The sequence below is a fragment of the Trichosurus vulpecula genome, chromosome 4, assembly GCF_011100635.1.
Source record: "Trichosurus vulpecula isolate mTriVul1 chromosome 4, mTriVul1.pri, whole genome shotgun sequence".
In the NCBI taxonomy this organism is placed as follows: Eukaryota; Metazoa; Chordata; class Mammalia; order Diprotodontia; family Phalangeridae; genus Trichosurus; species Trichosurus vulpecula.
Genome location: NC_050576.1, coordinates 306,558,562 through 306,578,131, shown reverse-complemented (window position 1 = coordinate 306,578,131; position 19,570 = coordinate 306,558,562). Strand labels below are relative to the sequence as shown.

The following is a 19,570-nucleotide window of genomic DNA, read 5'->3' as shown; positions in this document are numbered from 1 at the left end:
CCATTTTTGGTATAGCTCTATAATTTTGTCGTCGTTCAGTTGTTTTTCAGTCATGTCTGACTCTTTGTGACCCCACTTGGGGTTTTCTTGGCAAAGATACTGGAGTGATTTGCCATTTCCTTCTCTGATATCTCATCCTTTAAATGTGGCCTTTCACATATTTCTCTTCTTCCCATTCCTTCCTTTCTTCTCTCCCTCCAGCAATTCTCTCTACTTCTTTTTCCCACACTTCCTATTTTCCCTATGATTCCACATGAATAGAATCCCAGTTTTGATCTCCTAAACATTTTAATCAAAGATGTGTAGGACTTTTCAAAGATATAGGCTGAAAGTATTCTTGTTTAATTTTTAAACATTAGGTTCAAAATAGTTACTTTTTATAATTTCAAAATATATAGCCTTTTATTCGAATGGATAAAATACTTTTGTTTGTTAAAACACAAGTTCTCTAGAAAGATGATACTATTTCTGAATGAATTGTAAAAGTAAATCTTAAGAAGATTTCATTCTTTTGTCATACTGGATATGTTGCTCTCTTTGGAGTCTGGAAGGCCTGGGTTCAAACACGACTGTACTAGCTGTGTTGACTTTCTCCTTCCCCCTTGCCATGGCCCCAAGGTCACTAAGAGTAAAGTAAAGGAACCTAGATCTTATCTGAGAACTTTATTACCAAGTATAGCTATGTGAGTATATATGCATATTATATATAATATATATATAATATATATATGTTTATGTATATATGTACATCCTGAGTCCTGTCCCTATAAGACAATAACGTATATGTTTGTTTTAAGCCTTTCTCTTTCCCTGACCCACCCATGTCACTTCTAGGTATCATCCTTCATCTCTCTCCTAACGTCACTAAACCCACCCTCCAAGAAATTGTCCCTTTATTGTTTATCACAGTTTGCACGGCTCAGATAAGGCCTGGTTCGTGACTGGCTTTCATTACCAGGACAACAACTTAAGTGCACTTGGACATCACCTTCACCACTGGATTTAGCCTGGCTGGCTGAGGCCTGCTGACTCAGCACTTGGGGAATTCCCGGCTTCACCCGTTTCCTTAGTCGGTTGTTTAGGTCTTGTCAGTGGTCTCTAAAGTAACCTTGGCTTTGACTTGTTAACCTCAGCATGGCATTATTCAGATCAATACGGATCTTGCTGCTACCCAAATTTTTATTTCATAGGTTCCCAGGGACTGAATCACAGTGGCTTCTCCTTTCCCAATCCTTAGCACCCAGCCTGCCCCCAATAAGCTGTGGGACTTCAGCCAAGTCATTTAACTTTGTGAGCCTCATTTTCTTCATCTCCTCGTAATGGTTGTAGTCCCCATCTTGCAGGGTTATTGCGAGGTTAAATGAAATAATGCACTGCACTGCATTATTTAAAGTGCATTGCAAACTTTAAAGAATTATGTAAATATCAGTTTTAAAATTTTTATTATTATTAATTACTTGTCTTTTACCCATGATTTAATTTAATATAAGTAACTCTTCTTAGAGACTTATTTGGAACAATCAGAGGTTAAGTGACTTACCCATTGTCCTACAGCTAGTATGTATCAAAGGCAAGACTTGAACCTGGGTCCTCTTGACTCCTAGGCCAGCCCTCTATTCATTCTGCCATGCTTTTAAATAAGTTACTCAAGACTTGAAAATAAGAATTTGGCCTCATGTTCAGGACCTAAAAAGAAATCTGAATAAGAATCTGATGATAGAACACTGAAAATGTAATTAACTCTATCTTTCCTTTTATTTGTTTTGGGTTTTCCAGAGAATGTGTTTTTAGAAGTGAGGAACCAAGAATGTTTACTGGAATGAGATGTTTGCATTCTTTTAGCCCATGGACATAAGATAGGGAAGAAAGAGACAAATGTGATGAGACAAATTTGCAAATTCAAAGGAATCCTGGTAGTTCAAATGGCTTTGGAAAATTACAAGGCCAGTTTAACTAAGAATCTCAATATTTTGCTGATTACTGATGATGGAATCACAGTTTAATTCACTACCACTTAATCTCTGCAATGTTTTTCTTTTCCAGAGTCTTACCAGAGACACTGCCATTGAAATCGCTGTCAATGTGAAGGCACTAAATAATGAAACGGAGTCTTTACTAATTGGGAGAGTTCCTTTGGTAAGAAGAGGGAGAGAAATGTTTGATGTTAGGGCAGTCATGAGGGAATTCATTTGAAGGCCTCAGATTCACTGATGAACCTTTGCTCATGAGGTTTAGGTGTTTCCTGTCCCCTTTTTTAAAGTTCTTCCCTCTAGTGAATGAAAATCATTCCTAGGCAAAAGCAAGACAAATCTGCCCCAGATGCTGTGCCCTGACTGTTTTTAATTGTAGGGTGTTCCCTGAAAACACATAAGCCGTCTCTTGCCAGTGTTTCCCCAGAAACACTTCCAGAGGAAGGCCAAGTTATTGTTCACTGAATTAACACTGAAAACATAAATGATATAATCTCCATTTGCCCAGAAGGGGGCAAATGTGTAACATGGTTGGTCTTGGCCAGAGGCAAAGTATTCGAGCATAGTTTATTCTTTAGGCTATTAGGCAATTAGTGCCAGAAGAACCTTGGAATGTTGAATTTTGTTGGAGATGTGGTCTTGGTTTCCTAAGGCAGGGGGTTCTTCCATAAGCTTTTTCTTTTGTCATGGACCCCTTTGGCAATCTGCTGAAGCCTATGGACCCCTCTTTAGAATGTTTTAAAATATATAGACTTACAAAGGAAAACAATTATATTGAAATACAGTTACAATAAAACAAATTTTAAACAGGTTCACAGACTCTAGGTTAAGAACCCCAATCCTAGGATTTTTTCCTGGGAATGTAGTTAAGGTCCAGTCTAGAAACAACAGTCTATGAATCTCAAGCTCTTATCTTCCTTAGCAGCTGAGCACAGTACCGTGCAAATAGTAGGTGCTTAATAAATATTTTTGAATGAGTATTAACTGAGAATAAATTATAGATATCATAGATAGCTAAAATGGATAAGAGATAGATGGACAGTCAGACAGACATAGACAGTTATACGTTGTGTCTGTCCTTCGTTTTCGAATAGGACAGGGCTGTGCAAGGTCACCAGCCTCACTTTCTCCTCCAGAGCCATCTGGGTCCAGTGATCTGATATTCATCAGGATGACTGGAGATGACCCAGGATGCAATGGGAGACCAGACCGTTATAAAGCATTTATTAAATGATTACTAGGTATGAGGCATTGTGCTAAGCACTGGGGGTATAAGTACACATAAGCAAGGCAATCCCCATAGAAATAGACAAACATACATGCACACATATTAGCACACTCACACACACAGACAGATATTTAGATTGATCCATAGCTACATAGATGATGGATAGATAAATGGATGATAGATGGATAGATGATAGAGATGATGGAAGGAAGGAAGGAAGGAAGGAAAAAGGAAGTAAAAGAGAGAGAAGGAGGAGGGAAGGAAAAAAGGGAGGGAGAGAGGGAGGAAGGAAGGAAAGAAAGGAAGAAGGAAGCAAGGAAGATGAGTTCTTTAAGGAATACAAGTGCTGAGGTAAGAGGCAACTAACTAGCCTGGGGCCAGTCCTCGTGATAGGATGGCATTTCTTTCTCATTCCCTTGCCCTGGTGTGGATGTGTGTACACAGGCATTTCCTTTTGGAATCACTATGCAAGGCTCCAAAGCCACCACACTGCAGAAGCTTGGAATAGCCCTGTTCTTAGTAAACATGACTGGTAGTGACAAAATGGAATTTGATGCCACCTGGCATTCACTCCTTCTCAGCTGTGAAGCCTTATCACCCGTTCTTAGCAACGATTGGCAGTGACTTTTTGCAACTTCAGTCAAATGTGGCTTTGGTCCCAATTACTAGAATGAAGATTTGTATGGGGAGATATTAGAACTAACAGTTTCTAAAACTTTCCAGCAGGTAAAGTGTACTAGACCACATAGCTTTTTCTGTACTTTTACCCTCCTCATCTAGAGGGCTAATGACAGGTGAATAGTTCGTGTTTCTGAAAACTTAGTGTCTTAAAATAGTTCATTATGGTGAGCACCTTGGGGTTGAGGTGCATGCTGCCTCAGGGGTAGTTTAATGGTAATGGTTATCAGCTCCATGCACTGTCAGTTTTACTGGTACAATTAGTCCAAAATGACCAACCCGTCATCACAATCGTATTGTGACCACTCAGCAAACATTTATTTAGTACCTGTTACAAGCAAGGCAGAAAGTCCTGCTCCTGACCCATACCATGTGACCCTGGGTGAATCACTTAATCTCTCAGGGAAATCCTTTAAAACTATGAATTTACATACTAGTTGTTAGCCTGCAATAGTGAAAAAAATTTCCACACTGAGAGTTCCCTAAAAAAATGAAATCACTGATCTAGACCAACCTACTCCACCAAACAAAAACAAAACCCAACCAAAAAACCCCCCAAATGAACAAGGCACTATGTATGCCAAGATGAAATGAGAGACAGTCTTTGCTCTCACCCTAATTGAGGGCAGGGGATAGCCCATGAATAAAAAAATATATTCATCATCTTTTGACTGCGATACAGGCAGGTCACATGGTATCTGGTGAGGAGCATGACTTTAATTGAAGTTTTCCTGATTCCAGACTTGCCCCTTTATCTGCTAGGCCATTCACTTTCTGCCTTGCACATAACAGGTATTAAATAAATGTTGGCTGAATTGACACGATAGAACTGGGATGGGGAGGAGAGGTCAAATTTGGACTAATTTTGTCTATGATACAGGCAAAAGATGATAAAAGGACAGTGGAAGGAATGTTAAACTTAAAAATAAAAGTGAATCTCACTCTGTAAGTTTTGGTAATAGTGATATTTGTCTATGAACATAAGATATATGTTGATGTTGTCAGGAAATATTTTCTGCCTGTGTATTTAAAGTGACCTTTGTTAATATATAATACATACAGATAAGTACGTGACACATTTATAATACATATATACACATATACTATATACATATTAGATGTCTACACATGCATATTTGAGTGGCAGTCAGTTATTCTCTTGGGGAAAAATATTAAGATTTATTTATAGAAATTAGTTATAGAACTAATGTTGCATCAGCTTTACAAGGAATGTATTTGAACTCAAAGAAAATGGCAATTGTCATATTAAGGGAGTTGGATGTTTGGATGTTGGATGGGGATGTTGGATGTTGGAATTCCTTGATGAATAAGAATGAAAATTTTCTCTTTTGCATAACTGTTTGAGTCCTACAAAGAATATGTTTTGCCTATACCAAGTTAAAAACATTCTGCAAATTACAAAATTCAATTTACTTTTAGTTTAATTTAATTTAGTTTAACTCAATATTTATTAAGCACCTATATGAAAAGAACTGTGTTAGGTTACAAAGGTGAAAAAACACATAGTCTCTGCCTTAAAAAGCACAAGTACCCATATGACTATTGATGGAAATTAGAATGTCATGAGAATATAGAAAAGTTCCAAGTAGAACAATAAGTAAGACACCCTGAGAGAAAGAAATAGGTAGAAAAATGTGCCAGGCAAATCAAACAACCACCATTGCCTTGAACACCCATGTCCCCTTGAACCCTGATGGAGATAGTCTAGTATTCTGAACCCAAGAGCTTTGGCAATAGTAGTGCTTCTGAAACCACCAGACCTGCTAGTAGCCTAGTCTCTGTGGCAGCATTGAAGGGAGAAATCAGTGTGTAGGAAGGACCTTCCTTTCTCACAACCACCAGCAACAAGTGCTGACCAACTACCATGAACAAACAGACACAAGAGCTGTGATGGTCAGAGCATCCCCTGAACCACTCACCGGTCCTGTTTCTGGTCCAGTCCTCACAAGCATCATTTATGGAATCAGTTCATGTGGAAGAGGGGCCAGCCATCTCCATCAACTATCACTCATGAGGCAGGCAAGCCAGGCTAGCTGAAGCAAGGCACTCTGAGGGAGATACAGGAGGCAGTATGTTCCAGACAACCCAAACCACTACCACCATCTCTCTTCAAACCACTTTGAAGATAGTCTAGGACTCTGAACCCAAGAGCCTTGGGAATAGCAACAATTAAAAGGTGTTCATCTACTTTTTGTAGAATCCAGATTTATTCCTTTTGCCCATTTTAATCTCACTTGACTAGTTGTATATTACCTTATCTGTTTCACCTTAGTCTCCACAATTTTGCTCCAGACATTTCTGAGTCTCTTGCTTATTTTTCTCACACTTGCACTATTAAGCTTGCCAGAAGGTATCTGTGCCAAGCAGTTCTCATAAGGCAAGTCCTCTAATCATTATTTTCTGTATCCATGATGACCTTTATGCTGCTTATTTAAGAATTATGTTTATTTCATATATTTGGTCTAGCCAATCTGAAGAAGAGTCATTTCTTATCTATTCATGTAGAGAAAGTAAACAACTCAATGATAATCCACATGAATAGAAATGTCAAAAAGCAGCACATTTACCCTGCGAGGTTGCTAAAGGTACACTAACTGCTACTGATATCATTGGGAAGCAGGGATTAGAACAAGGGTGGAAAGGCTGTTATGTTTCATATGGTGAGTTAGAAAAAAACATTTTTCATTGCTAACTAGATTAATAAAACTTGTGCAAAGTTACTTTCAAAGTTTTTTTCTATGAGGTTGATAAAGGAATGTTTCTAATCCTCTGGTAAATAGCAGTTGGAATCTCCACATGAAGAACTGGTATCCAATGCTTTACATGGTGTGGAAGTGGAATTGCAGAAGTTAGCAGAGATTCCATGGCTTTATTGCGTCCTACATTCAAATGATGATGAGGTTTGTGAAGTTTGATTCATTTCTACATGAACTTTATTCTACATTAAAAGTAAAGAGGGTATATAAAACAGACAAAATAGTTAATAATAATCTTGATTTTTTTCATTCTATGCCAGGGTAAACTTATGAATTCTGACTTCCAGCTGCCCTACTTCTCTGCACAAGAATTAAAGTCCTTATATAAACAGATAGCCAAGGAATGTAAACATGTTTTGAAGCAACCACTGGATAATGAAAATTTCTTAAAATTACCCTCATTTCATAATATTGACAGTTACAGGAAATATCCAAGGATTGTATCAGTGAGTTTCCCTTCCCAAAATGGCAAAGAAGTGGCTCATTTTAAAATCTGTTTCAAATAGGATCCTCCTTTGGATTACACAAAAAGAAACAAAAGCACCGTGTTTCGCATTGTGCCCAAATTTAAGAAGGAGAAGGTCCAGAAGCTGAAGGCAAGCCCACTGCCTGGTAGGTGCTCCATGTGACAAGCAAAACCATATTCTCATTGTAACAAAACTGATGAAAATAATGTTGCACCTAAAATAAATAGAAAGGATTCAGTGGGCATCCACATTTATCAGCTGTATAAGGAAATAAGGTAACTACTTTTTTGCCTTCTACTTTGCTTGGTGAATGTTAGTGTATCTGTGTTTGGATGATTCTTTATCCTCCTACACAGCAATCCAAGATACTGGTATGTGACTTGTCTTTCCATTTCAAAGGGAAGGATGCAGACTCTCTAGAGTCCTTTAATGGAGTATAGCAGCTTTTATCTGCTCCTTTAACCTACTAAATATGTAATATGTTTCCCTTATAGCCACACTTTCTCTTTTTCCTCTCAAGTATAGAATCTGACCCTGCTGTTTCCCCATCCCAACACACACACAGACACACAGACACACACACACACACACACACAGACACACACACACACACAGAGACTCTGATGGCAATATACAGCAACACCTGTGTTTATAAAGTAAAGATTAAACAATCTCTTTGCTGTTCTCTTTCCAGTTTGCCTTTTACTCAGCCCTAGAGATCAAACCTAATGACATTATATGCCTAAAGTAGAAACAAGAGCTGACCTTTCTGGTGGTAGCTGCTTTTTTACAACCAAATTCATTACCTATTTGAATTAGCTGTCTAACTCAAAAAAGGCTCATAAAATCTTAATGATGAGGTTTATAAAATGGTTGTCTAAGAACTGATTAAAAAAACACAATATGTCACACGAGTAGGTTAATCTGAAGCTAATCAATGTTTAATAAAATATACAAGAGAATGATCATTCTGTACCAAACAATAATCTAACAGGACTAGCCTCAGAGTGTAGTGCTGACAAAGCTTTTAAATGGCCTATTAAATTGATTTAACAGAGTATTGGCTGCTTTAATTAAGAGTACTAGAGAAATCAGTAAGAGGAAGGGACTGGAATTCAAAAAGACTATAATCAGAACAAAGTTTCTGTAAAATTGAAAACCCCATATCAGATTTTATATTCTAATTAGAATTTGTAGCTCATTTCTACCGATAATGGAGCTTACAAATGGTCATTAAGAAGTAATCAGAATTCATTTGGCCCTTGCATCACTGATCCTAATAGTAAAAAAGTAAAGTTTTGCTACATCTCCTGTAGTTTGGGTAATGTTAATGACTAAAGCTGAAAGCGCGGCTGCAAGGCAATGAACCCCGTCTTTGGAGAAATATTTTCTCATGGTTACTGCTAATCTGTAACTTGCATGGAAAAAACAAAACCCAGGAAATTGTCCAGTTTTGTGGAAACGATACCTTTAATCTTTTCCTTGGCTAGCACTTGCTGTTCTACTCTGTTCTCCTCTCTCTTTTGCCATCCTTTGCTTGTAATGCATTGAGCATGTAGAAATTAAGGGGGTTTTGCTCTTAACTTTGGTAGTTCAAAAGTGGGGCACAGATGAAGTTGCTGCTTGGCTGGATCAGCTCAATTTGGGAGAGTACACAGAAATCTTCATCCGCCATGACATCCGAGGGGCTGAGCTTTTGCACCTGGAAAGGCGAGATCTTAAGGTATTTCCTTTGTGCTACTTTTCTGCTCTTAAGATTTTTCTTACACCTTCACTCCTTTCTTCTGTTTGCGTTTTGTTATGTGCTTGTAGCTTGGCTTACCTTGTGCGAATATGCAATAAACTAATCCACACCTTCCTGTGGCCTGAGCTCTTTCTGTGTCATACAGTACTCAAAGCTGAGGATATCAGCAATATGTCCTTGTCAGATGCTTCACACAGAATGATAATGTAGCCGAGGCTCAGTGAACATAATTATTTCCCTCAGCAACAGCAGCAGTTATGACTGCACTCCTACCTGCCTGAGCTTATTGCATGGGATCAGTTTGGAAGGTGGCAGCTGCTGGTGAAAGATCTTAAAGGCTTCTTCTCATGTAAGGTCAAGAGCTGAAAATTTGCTCATAGTCATTAAGCATTGTAGTAAGTATACATAAGGACCTAATGGGTGAGAGTTGGAACAATAGCCGTGTACAGATCTTATTTATCTGATAGCAAAGCTGATATTTTATTATGAGTCATGTTAATAAGAATATTAATAAATTCAAATTTCCTATCAGTTAACTGCTTACAAAGTCATTTTTCTTTAACAAATTAAATCAAAATTATGATCATTTTAAAAGAAAACAACATGGAACTAGGTTTTCAAAAGTGATAGGGATAGATAATAGTTCAGTTTGGAGAAAAACACTGTTTGACCAAGAATTAGCATTTGAAACATCCAAATTACTCTAGATTTGTGTGAGAAGGAAGTATCTAAAAATTGGATTTGTTCTTTTATTATTCTTACATTGACTGAGTTTGCAATGTACTTCACATACACCATCTCTTTGATCATCACAGCTCTTAGAAATAGATAGGAAAAGTATTATTTTCACTTTGCAGATGAGGAAAATGAGGCTTTGAAAGCTTATCACTGCTAATAATTCTTAAAAGCTCACATTTGTATAGCGATTTAAATGATTTGCCCACAACTAGTGGGTAGAAGGTTACATTTCTCATTACAAATGATCCAGTAATAATTAGCTATTATTTTTGCTAGCTTAAATGATAGACAGGTAGGAAAATGTCTCCTTTGCATGGTAATAGTATACATTGCTTATATTGGCATTAAGAATTACAAGTGGTCGGTACCTTTAGATGCAATGCATCTTAAAACCAATTGCATGGTGAAATTACAACTCTGCCTTCACTGTGTCTTGATAACGCAGTGATACCTTTGTTTATATGGATTTTAAGAGAACCAGCCAAATGCGCTAGTAAAAGTGTTCAAAAGTGAAGTATAGATCTTCAGCATTCCCTAGGATTGCTAAATTTGTCTTTTCATTATGAAAGGAAATTAGACTTTCAAAGTTTTATATAGCATTTTCTTTTCCCCTGGATTATTTATTTCAAAAGGTACAATGATAGTGGAAAGAATTTGTTATTGTTCTGCCAGCAGCAAAACCCGCTGCTTCAGAATGACGACGCCTTCCTGGCTGGTTGGTGTGACTATGGGCAAGGGTCCCCTCTAGACCAGAGTCTTGGAAGAATTGATAATGATGGCTAGAGGTGTGAACAAGCATTAGGAATTTTAAAATTTACTTTCAACGAAAGGGGCTAAACATACTTAGTACCTCTTTGATTGTTCTTATCTCGTTCTTAGAAAATGAGCTTAGTTTTATTTATTTTGATAGAGTATTTTGTGATTTTTTTTCATTCTGGAGATATCCCAGATGCCCAGAATTTTGGGACTAGAATTTAAGGATTCCATCAATGTATTATGTCCAATAATCAATCAATCCACAAGCATTTATTGAGCACCTACCACATGCCAAGTACCTGCTAAATGCTGGGGAAGACAAAAGGCAAATAGAAATGACCCTTGTCCTCAAGGTGCTTAAAATAGAAAAAGAGAAACAATGTATATAAATCGGTACATACATGATACATACAGAGTGCATGAAAGGTAACTTTCGATAGGAACTAACATCTCTAACATAGGAAGAAACCAGGAAAAGTGTCTGGTGGAAGGTAGCGTTTGAGCTGAGGCTTGAAGAAATCCAGGGATTCTGAGAAGGCAAGGTGAGAAGAGAGATCAGGCTGCATGTGTGGGATAGTTAGTGGAAAGGCATGGATATAGAAGATGCGGCATTGTGTGTGAGGACTATGGCAAGAAAATCAGTATGGCTAAATTGTGGAGTAAGTAGAGGGGGACAATGTGCAAGACACCAGAAAAGTGTGAAGGGAAATGATTGTTAAGGGCTTTAAAAACCTAACAAAAGAGCCAATATTGGATCCTGGATGTAATAGGGAGTTTATTGAGTTGGAGGGCTGAAATGGTCTCACCTACACTTTAAGAAAATCATTTTGGCAGTTATGTAGAAGAGGTTAAGTAACTTGTTAAGGGTCACACAGCTAATAAGTGTCTGAGACCAGGTTTAAACTCAGGTCTTTCTGATTACAGGTCCAGCACTCTATCCTATCCACTGCACCACCTATCTGTGTTTTCAACGTGTTGTTTGAGATGCTTATGGAAAATCCAGTTTTAAATATCCAATAGGCAGCTGGTGATATGGACCTATATGTGTGTGTGCATGTGTAGATACACACACACACACACACATATATGTGTATATATGTATGTATGTATGTGTATGAATGTATATGGATATAATAGATAGGTAGATAGATAGATAGACAGACAGAGAGACCGGGGGTCATCTAGGTAATGATGATAATTGAACTGATAAGATTACCAAGTGAGAGCATAGAGATAAGAGAAAGGGACTCTAAAGAGAACTTTGGTGGTATACCAACAGTCATTGGGTATGATACAAAAATCCAGCAAAGGAGACCAAGGAGAGGTCAGACAAGCAGGAGAACCAAGAAAGAGACATGGCACAAAAATGCAGAGGGGTCTAAATTACTTTGGGAATGAGTGCTTTAGGGGCTTCGTCTGTTGTTGCTAATAGCTATTGGCTGGAAAGGAGAAAAACAACTATATCTCCTTCTCGTAATTAAGGGAGAAAGAAGAAAGTAAGTGAGGATAAAAGTGTTCGTTTGGAAGACAGCAAGGCAGAATGGAAAACACTAGGACTGAGACTAAGGAGAACTGAATTCTAGCCTCAGCTCTGCTACTACATGACTATGGGCACATAAGTTCTCTCAGCCATACTTCCATGAATTGAAAGAGATTTAGATGCCATCTAAATCTTTTCCAACTTTCAAAAATCTAGTTGTACTTGTTATAAAGGTTCTTTAAATACAGGAAACTTTTCAAAAAGCATTGTCATTTTAGTATCTATATACATGTTCTCAGTTTCTAAGAGGATGACAATAACATCTAACATTTATACAGCATTTTACATACATATCTTATTTGATCCTCACAGTAATCCTGTGACAATAACATAATGATGTATCCTTGTGTGAGTCTCATAGAGAGAAATCTAAATCAATTTTAGCTATAATGGTTTCCATAAGCTCAGTTCACAAGAACAGGAAATGCTTCAAATAATCCTGTCTTAAATGATACAGTGCTGAGAAATGTTTTTGAAGCCATCTATTTTGAGATTCATTTGGCACTGTCTAGTGGAGATTAAGTATCATTTATACTCCTTAAGTGCTTAGGTTCCTATTAGATTTGGGAACTGAATGGTAGGAAAATATGCGGTCTAAATGTAACCTAACGACCCCAAGGACAGTCAGTCCCTTAGTCCAAGGGAACCTTTGAAAGATTTTTGTTTTATTTATAACCGAAAATCAGTTTAAGATTTCTTGGAAATAAAGTGCTAAGCAGTAGTCTGTTAAAATCATACTAACATTTTATTTCTTTCTTAAAGATAATAAACTGCCCTTAAGGAAGAGGAAAATTGTAAGGTTCACAATGCTGTCTTCCAGAATGTAATTAATCAAAGTAATTAAAGTATTAGAAATATTATTCTCTAGGCAGGTAAATAGTGACTATCAAATTGTACTTTCTGGGTAGCTGTCAATAATATGATGAGTGTTAAATGAAGGATAACTAAGTGTTGAGTGGAATTTCATTGACTTTTTCTGGGCTTGATATCAACATTTGTGCTCTGGGATTTTTCTCATTGGAGGGTATAAAAATCTGGCAAGAACGTTAAACAAAATCCTTCTATCTTTCTCTCATGCACTTGCCACAGTATTGATAATTATGCTTTCAACAAGAGTGAGTCCACAGGTGAGACTGTTTGAGCAAAGAGGGAAGCAATGGTTCTGGACCCACAGTTCTTGTCTTGCCTTAGGCACATACCTCTAGTGAAATGAATAAGGAAGCCATGGGCCAGAGCTAAGGAAAATGTGAGAATTTTGATAAGCAGGATACATAGTTCAAGAGGTCCACTGAGGGCAGGTCAGATTATAGCGGACTTCAACTAAAACAAAGGACATTTAGTAATCAGTCTGTACAACTTTTATTGAGAAAACTCAGCCACCACACATACTTTATAAGAGGATTAACACACATAGTATAAAAGGTATCCATATTATGAAAAAGAAAATATGTGATTTCATCCATATGGGGAGCTTTTGATGTGGTACCTTCCCCCACCCAGCTGCCTTTGACTTCGTAGATAAGTCTCACTCAGCAAGTTACCTTAGGCACTGAGAATTAAGATGGCTTTTATGAAAGTCATATAGCTGTAGAATGAACCTGGCATTTTTTAAGTCTAGTCCTCTCTCCAGTAGTTCATGCTACATGCTACCTCTAAAGAAAATAACATATATGGAGAGTTGCAAAGCAAACATTTAAAAAAAATTGATGGACCAATTACATACTAAAAAGTTTTATAGGAACAGATCTCTAATTGATCTCAAGCTTGAAAATAACTGTAGGTATTTGAAAATAGTAACAGGGCCATCAGAAATATCTATTGTAGTATCAGAAAGATTCATGAATTTTTTACAGGTTTGTTGATGCTTTTAAAAATATGGCTGCAAGATAAATGTTATCACATTTCAGGAGTTTTAAAGAATGGATCAGGCTATGATTTTTAGAGAAATGGGCAAAATTTGGAGTATTCCTGTATTCATTTATTTGGACAAATGATTTTGCATTTCCTTTTAACCTTACTTACATTGCTTTGCATGCTGCCTGAAGCCACTGGTTTTTAAGTCATTTCATTGACTTTCTAATTTGCTAAGTGGTTGTCTCATTTTAAACATTAACAAAATTTTGGGAATTATTTCTTACAAAGAAGTACCATAACTCAGAAGATTGCAAGTGGTTGCTCTAAGAGCTAAAAATTAAGATAAAAAACCCTATATGGTGTATATATACACATGTATTTGTGTGTATATATGTGTATATAGAAAGAAAGAAAGATAGAAAGAAAGTCTTCATGGGTTATATATAGTTTAATGGGAATTCACTGAGAGAAGTTCAAATTACAGGGGACTCCAACTATAGCAAGGAAATTTAGATAACTTTTATTGAGAAAGCGTAGCTTATTATACCACAAAGTAATATATGTATAAAACAGTATCTACTTTCTCAAGAAGAAAACATCAATCACTTATTGATTGATTGATTAAATCCCGTATAATAGGTTTTCACATTCTCAAAGAGAAAACATGGTTTCATTAACATGGGGAGCTCCTGATGTGATAGTATTTCAGATGTGGGAAATTATGCCTGTCTTGGATCAGCAGCAATCACACATTTATAAAAGTTCAATATTGATATCTGATATTAAAAAACCTTATGGAGAAATGAGGAGTTTTAGGAAATAGTCAAAAGCCCAGCATAAAAAGCACTTTCCTAGGGTGGGCAGGGATACTTACTTATACTCTCTAGTCATTCATAATCACTGATGTAACAATCAAACTTATTTTTGTACATAATTAAAGGTTACCACCAACAATTATTTCTCCATGAACATTTAGGAACAAACATTCCTAACCTAGAGTTGTAGAAATTGGTGTCTGCTTTCACACTGTTTTGCCTCACTGTACAACTTGAGCTTCTGCAGAAATGTAGGAGGCTATAGATGCATCAGAGCCAACAGCGTACATCATTCCCTCATGGAAATCCCTGTATTTAGGAGAGAGATATTAAACCATATCTTGAATCTTGAAGAGCTGCCAACAGTGTTGTCAAAGAACTAATGTGAAGCGTCTGTAGGTATTTTCTCTAGAGGACTGTGGTCACAGGTTGGTGGTTTCACAGTGAGTTAGGTAAAATACTCATTTCGTAAGTGCATTTTCTTGCCTCTTGCTAATTCCACGTTCAGAACCATTGAACGTAGAACTCAGCAGATTCATTGTTGGTCTGATCTAGTTGTTCACCAAGTTGAATGTTACACTATGAGTTTTCTCCTATCAATAAACTTTCTTCTTTCTCTCTCTCTCTCTTTCCCCCCCCCCTCTCTTTTTTTTGTAGGATCTGGGGATAACGAAAGTGGGTCATATGAAGCGAATTCTTCAGGGAATTAAAGAGCTAGGAAAGAGCACTCTACTGTCTGAGGTGTAATCCTACTGGTGCTACTTCTCGAAAGAGGGAGAATTACTAGTAAATGCAAAATTATCGGAGGCAATTTGCTGTCCTCGTAGTTTACTGTGTGGATAAAAAAGCACTAGTGCACCCCATGCAGGTGGCTTTATTTATATTGTGGGTGAAAAGCTTGGTTGGAGGTATTAAAAAAAAAGATTTGTGCCAAAAAAGTACATTCTGTGAAAGCCATTTTCTTATTGTGTGGACCTGGCATGTTCCATGTGCACATATTGAGGAAAATCTAGGAGCACAGTAAACTACAATGTCTAAAAGATGGAATTGTGAAGTGGAGAATTTCCTTAATCCTGGCCTAATGTGGCTTTCCTACAATGCAACAACATATCATTATGTGGAGACAGGTTTCACTTTGACTGATCTGAGGCAGAGCTTCTTCCTTGGAATCTCTATTCAGAGGAGAGAGATTGTGGTTTTGCATGTGAGATTGATACTGCCGCAGGAGCCCAGCATCCAGTGGTCAAGGAAATATAGTCAACTCCACGAATACTGTGGGTACAAATTACAGTGCACGATGTTCCTGCCTGAACTGATTTTCTTTTTGTTGCATGACACATCTAATACTTTTAACACTTGAACAACCTCAATATTAGTTTTAAAAGGATTTAATTTATTACTCCCCAACTATATTTTTGTTGTTTTTTCTATTGTTTAGTGTTTTATTTTACCTAAACATCCTGTGGTTAAGAACTTGTAGATGTGAATACCTTGTGTTTGTACCATATTCAACACCAATGTACATTTTATGTAAGCTAGTTTTCTTTCAGTAAATCATGTGCAGTAGGTGTATCAGTTAAGAAGTTTCTCTCATCTTATTAAGACCCATTGTATCATAAAACTAGTACCTGACTCCCCAAATGAAAAGCTCCATCAAAAGTTTCTCATAGTGCATTTAAACTGAAAAGTTCTTTCATGTTCCATCTTGGATGTATAACATATCCTTGGTGTATTTATCACATTTCTTGTAAAATATTTTTTCAGACATTTAAGAATATTTAGCTTTGCTATTTATAATCATCTTCTATGTGACAAAAGCAGGTAGGGTATTAACCCAGTGCTGACTATTTCCATATTGTACTTTGGGCCTACCTAATAAATGTTAAAGAAAAGCAACAATTTAACCCAAATGTAATCTTGAGATACCATTTCATTGATATTCATTTGTTTGCCAAATACATAGACAAAAGAATTCATAGGAAAGCAACTAAAAGGAAATCTCTTCAAAAGTAAGGAGTGGTTAAAGTATTTGATATCCTTACCTGTAACTTGTGCATGTTATAGCTGATGAGATCATGAAACTCCAATAGAGTAGGTTCCTCTGTCATTTTCTGGGTGTCTATACAAAAAAAAAGAGTCCACTGGGGTCCTGGCTAGCAGACTGTTGTATTCCATCACATATCTATATCCTGATGCTTTCATATCTAATTTATGAATACATCTTAATTTCCACCAAAATATTTGTTCACCATGTTAAAAAGAGGGAATCATGAGAAGTAACTGAAAGGAGGAATTTTAAGCCTAAACGCTAAAATTGTTTTTTAGGCATGAACCGATCATTGTCTGATGTGTATTATATGATTCTACACTGACGTGCACCCAGGACACCTTGCTCCTACCCCTTTCATACTCCTTACCCTCCTTTATGATCCAAGCACTTTTCCTGTTAGCTTGCACAACAAAAGAGACAGAACCAAAACTTCACAACTCTTCTATCAGAGGTGCCTCTCATGCTTTACCAAAAAGAGAGAAAGAGAAAGCTGCCTTGGAAAATATGGAAGTCAGAGCTACAGTTAGCAAAAACAAATAAGCTAAATAAAATATTTCTACTTAGCTTTTAAGAAAAGGAAGTCTTTTGAGCTCTTATATATTCAAGAAGGCATAAACATCTTAATGTTTTAAAATAAATTATTTTTAAATTTTTCTTGACATTAACCCCTTTTAAGTGGTATATGTGATATCTCTATGTGATCTTTATATATACCCAGCTAGAACTTCAAAACTGGAACTAAGATTTTTGCCTCAATTGTCTTTTAGAAGAATCATCCCCAAAAAGCAACTCTGATATTAAGGATTTAATTTTAAAAATAATATTAGAGTAGTATTCCTTGTCTATGTGTAAAACTGCCTTAGCCCAATCCAGTACACTGACAGTTATCCCTGGGCTTTCTCCCTTAGCCTCTCTGGACTCCCATGAGCTTGATGTGGGAGCCAGCTTCCTGTAACTAGTAAGGTATAGAAAAGAAGGCAAAGAAATCTTTAGAGGTAGAGTTTGGAAGGAGATTTGGGGAGTAAAGGGGAAGATATTTGCTCTCTGATTCATGCCATGGCTAGGACATGGAAAGCTCATTTCCCTGGACTGAGCTAGTTGAGCTACCACCACTACCATGATGGGCACAACCTTCCTCTGATTCACTCACCCCCATCCCTTCAGGGGCTTGAGGATACAACAGAAGGAATTGTGAAGCCCCACCTTGGGCCATCTTTTACAAAGTGAGAGGCTGGTTTCCATTTGTTCTTTTGGACTAAAACAGAGGGCAGAGTAGCCCTAATCAAAATTTTAAAATAATTTCTTTTCTTGTGCCTAAGCCACTAGAGCTAACTTCAAACATATTCCTCTACTTTTTTAATTATCATTCACCAATTCCTACTTCCTTTATTCTGGTGACTTGAGATTTCTTCTCTAGTTGAAATCCTGTCCTTAGTGACCACAAGTGAGTGATCAGAAGATTGGTCTTATGGGAACTGGAGTAAAATCAGAGGTTCTGGGTTTCTATGTCCCCTCAAGCCTAGTATCAACTCTAGTTATGTATGCTTAGGTGTCATAGTTTGTTGTTTATGTAGCCATTTAGCCCAAGTTTAAAAAAATTAGAATAATTGCTCTAGCTAGATGGTATTCTTACATCAATACCACCTCTGCTCAGACTTCCATACTTTCTCCGGCAATAGCTTTTTATTTGATTCAATGTATGTTTGTTCCAATGAAATATCCATAAAGGAATAAATCTTTGGGCAACAAAAGTCCCATAGTAGCCTTTTTGTTTTTAATTTAAATATGTTCATTCTTGCTTTGCCTCACATTTGAGAACACAAAGCAGTTCATAGAAAGGATTAATTGTGCATTGAATAAAAATGGAAAGTCTAAAGTGATCACAACCGAAATCACATTTTGCATGTAAGCCCTTCCAAAAAAGAAATAATGAAGGAGACAAGGATATATTGTTTTGGAGTGTGCTGTCTTAGTTCTGTAAAGTAGGACTTCATAAATTAATGGTACCTTTAAAGAGTACTCTGAAAGTTAACTCACTACTTCCCTAACCTCAGTCACATAGTTTCTTATATGATCTATCCTATTGTCTGTTATTTTAGTCAGATATCTTTTCAGAATTCACTTGGTTTAAGAAATCCTTCACTTATCAATGTTAATGTACAGGTTGTTATTTACTAAAACTTTGCCAAAGATGCACTTGCCATTTTGGTGCCTAAGTGGAACTACTTTAGGCTGTTTTAATTAGGCATTGGTTCAGGAAAACAACTTTAATGTAAACTGTGACTTAGACAATTGTATTTGATATCAATTCTACACATGATTTCAAAGCATACTAAGAACAATTTCTTATTGAGAAGTCAGTGTTTTAAACTTTCATGTTATGTAGATGTGAATTCACTACAGGATGTAGCTATCTAATTATGCACTGAGAAAATCTCTCAACCTAATAAATGCTCCTGTCTCCTCTCCCTAAATAACTTGCCTATGCACCTTGAAAATGCATGGAGAATAAAGCTATAATGTTAGACAGTAGTTATGAAAGTGGAAGGAAAAAATGAATTGTATAAATTAGATAGAGGAAAAAAACCTGCCCTGCAATTTTCTCAAATGCAAAGAGATTGTATATTGATTGAAGGATGACCCAAGCAGCTCTCATAGAATTTAGTCATTCCCTACTTTTCATTCTACTAGTATTAAATAACAAGTGTGTGTGTGGGGGCAGGGGTGAGGGGGGCTGGAGGGGCTGCAGTTATGGGTATGGTGGTGGTATGTGTGAAAGAGTCTAGAATTTAATTTTATTGTTTTGTTATGACTTCCTACTGGTTTTTCTTCTTTTTGTACAATATTTTTAATTGTGCTTTCCCTGTATTTCTGGTAATCAACTCTTCTATCAGCCTCTTTATAGAATGGTACTAGCTGCCTTTGAATTACAGGAAATTTTCTTAAAAAAACA

At 36.8% G+C, this 19,570-nt stretch overlaps 1 protein-coding gene across 4 annotated transcripts in view; it reads left to right on the top strand.

The window, feature by feature from the left end:
- Positions 1-15,314, top strand: part of DGKH (diacylglycerol kinase eta) — a 205,511-nt gene extending 190,197 nt beyond the window's left edge. For 2 of the 4 annotated variants that reach the window (XM_036755358.1, XM_036755357.1), the window contains exons 26-30: positions 2,044-2,136; positions 6,678-6,797; positions 7,160-7,265; positions 8,713-8,843; positions 15,225-15,314. In XM_036755358.1, coding sequence (XP_036611253.1) covers positions 2,044-2,136; positions 6,678-6,797; positions 7,160-7,265; positions 8,713-8,843; positions 15,225-15,314 — 540 coding nt within the window. The remainder of the gene's footprint in view (positions 1-2,043; positions 2,137-6,677; positions 6,798-7,159; positions 7,266-8,712; positions 8,844-15,224) is intronic. The other 2 variants (XM_036755359.1, XM_036755360.1) reach the window with 1 other exon arrangement.
- The last annotated feature ends 4,256 nt before the right edge of the window (positions 15,315-19,570 follow it).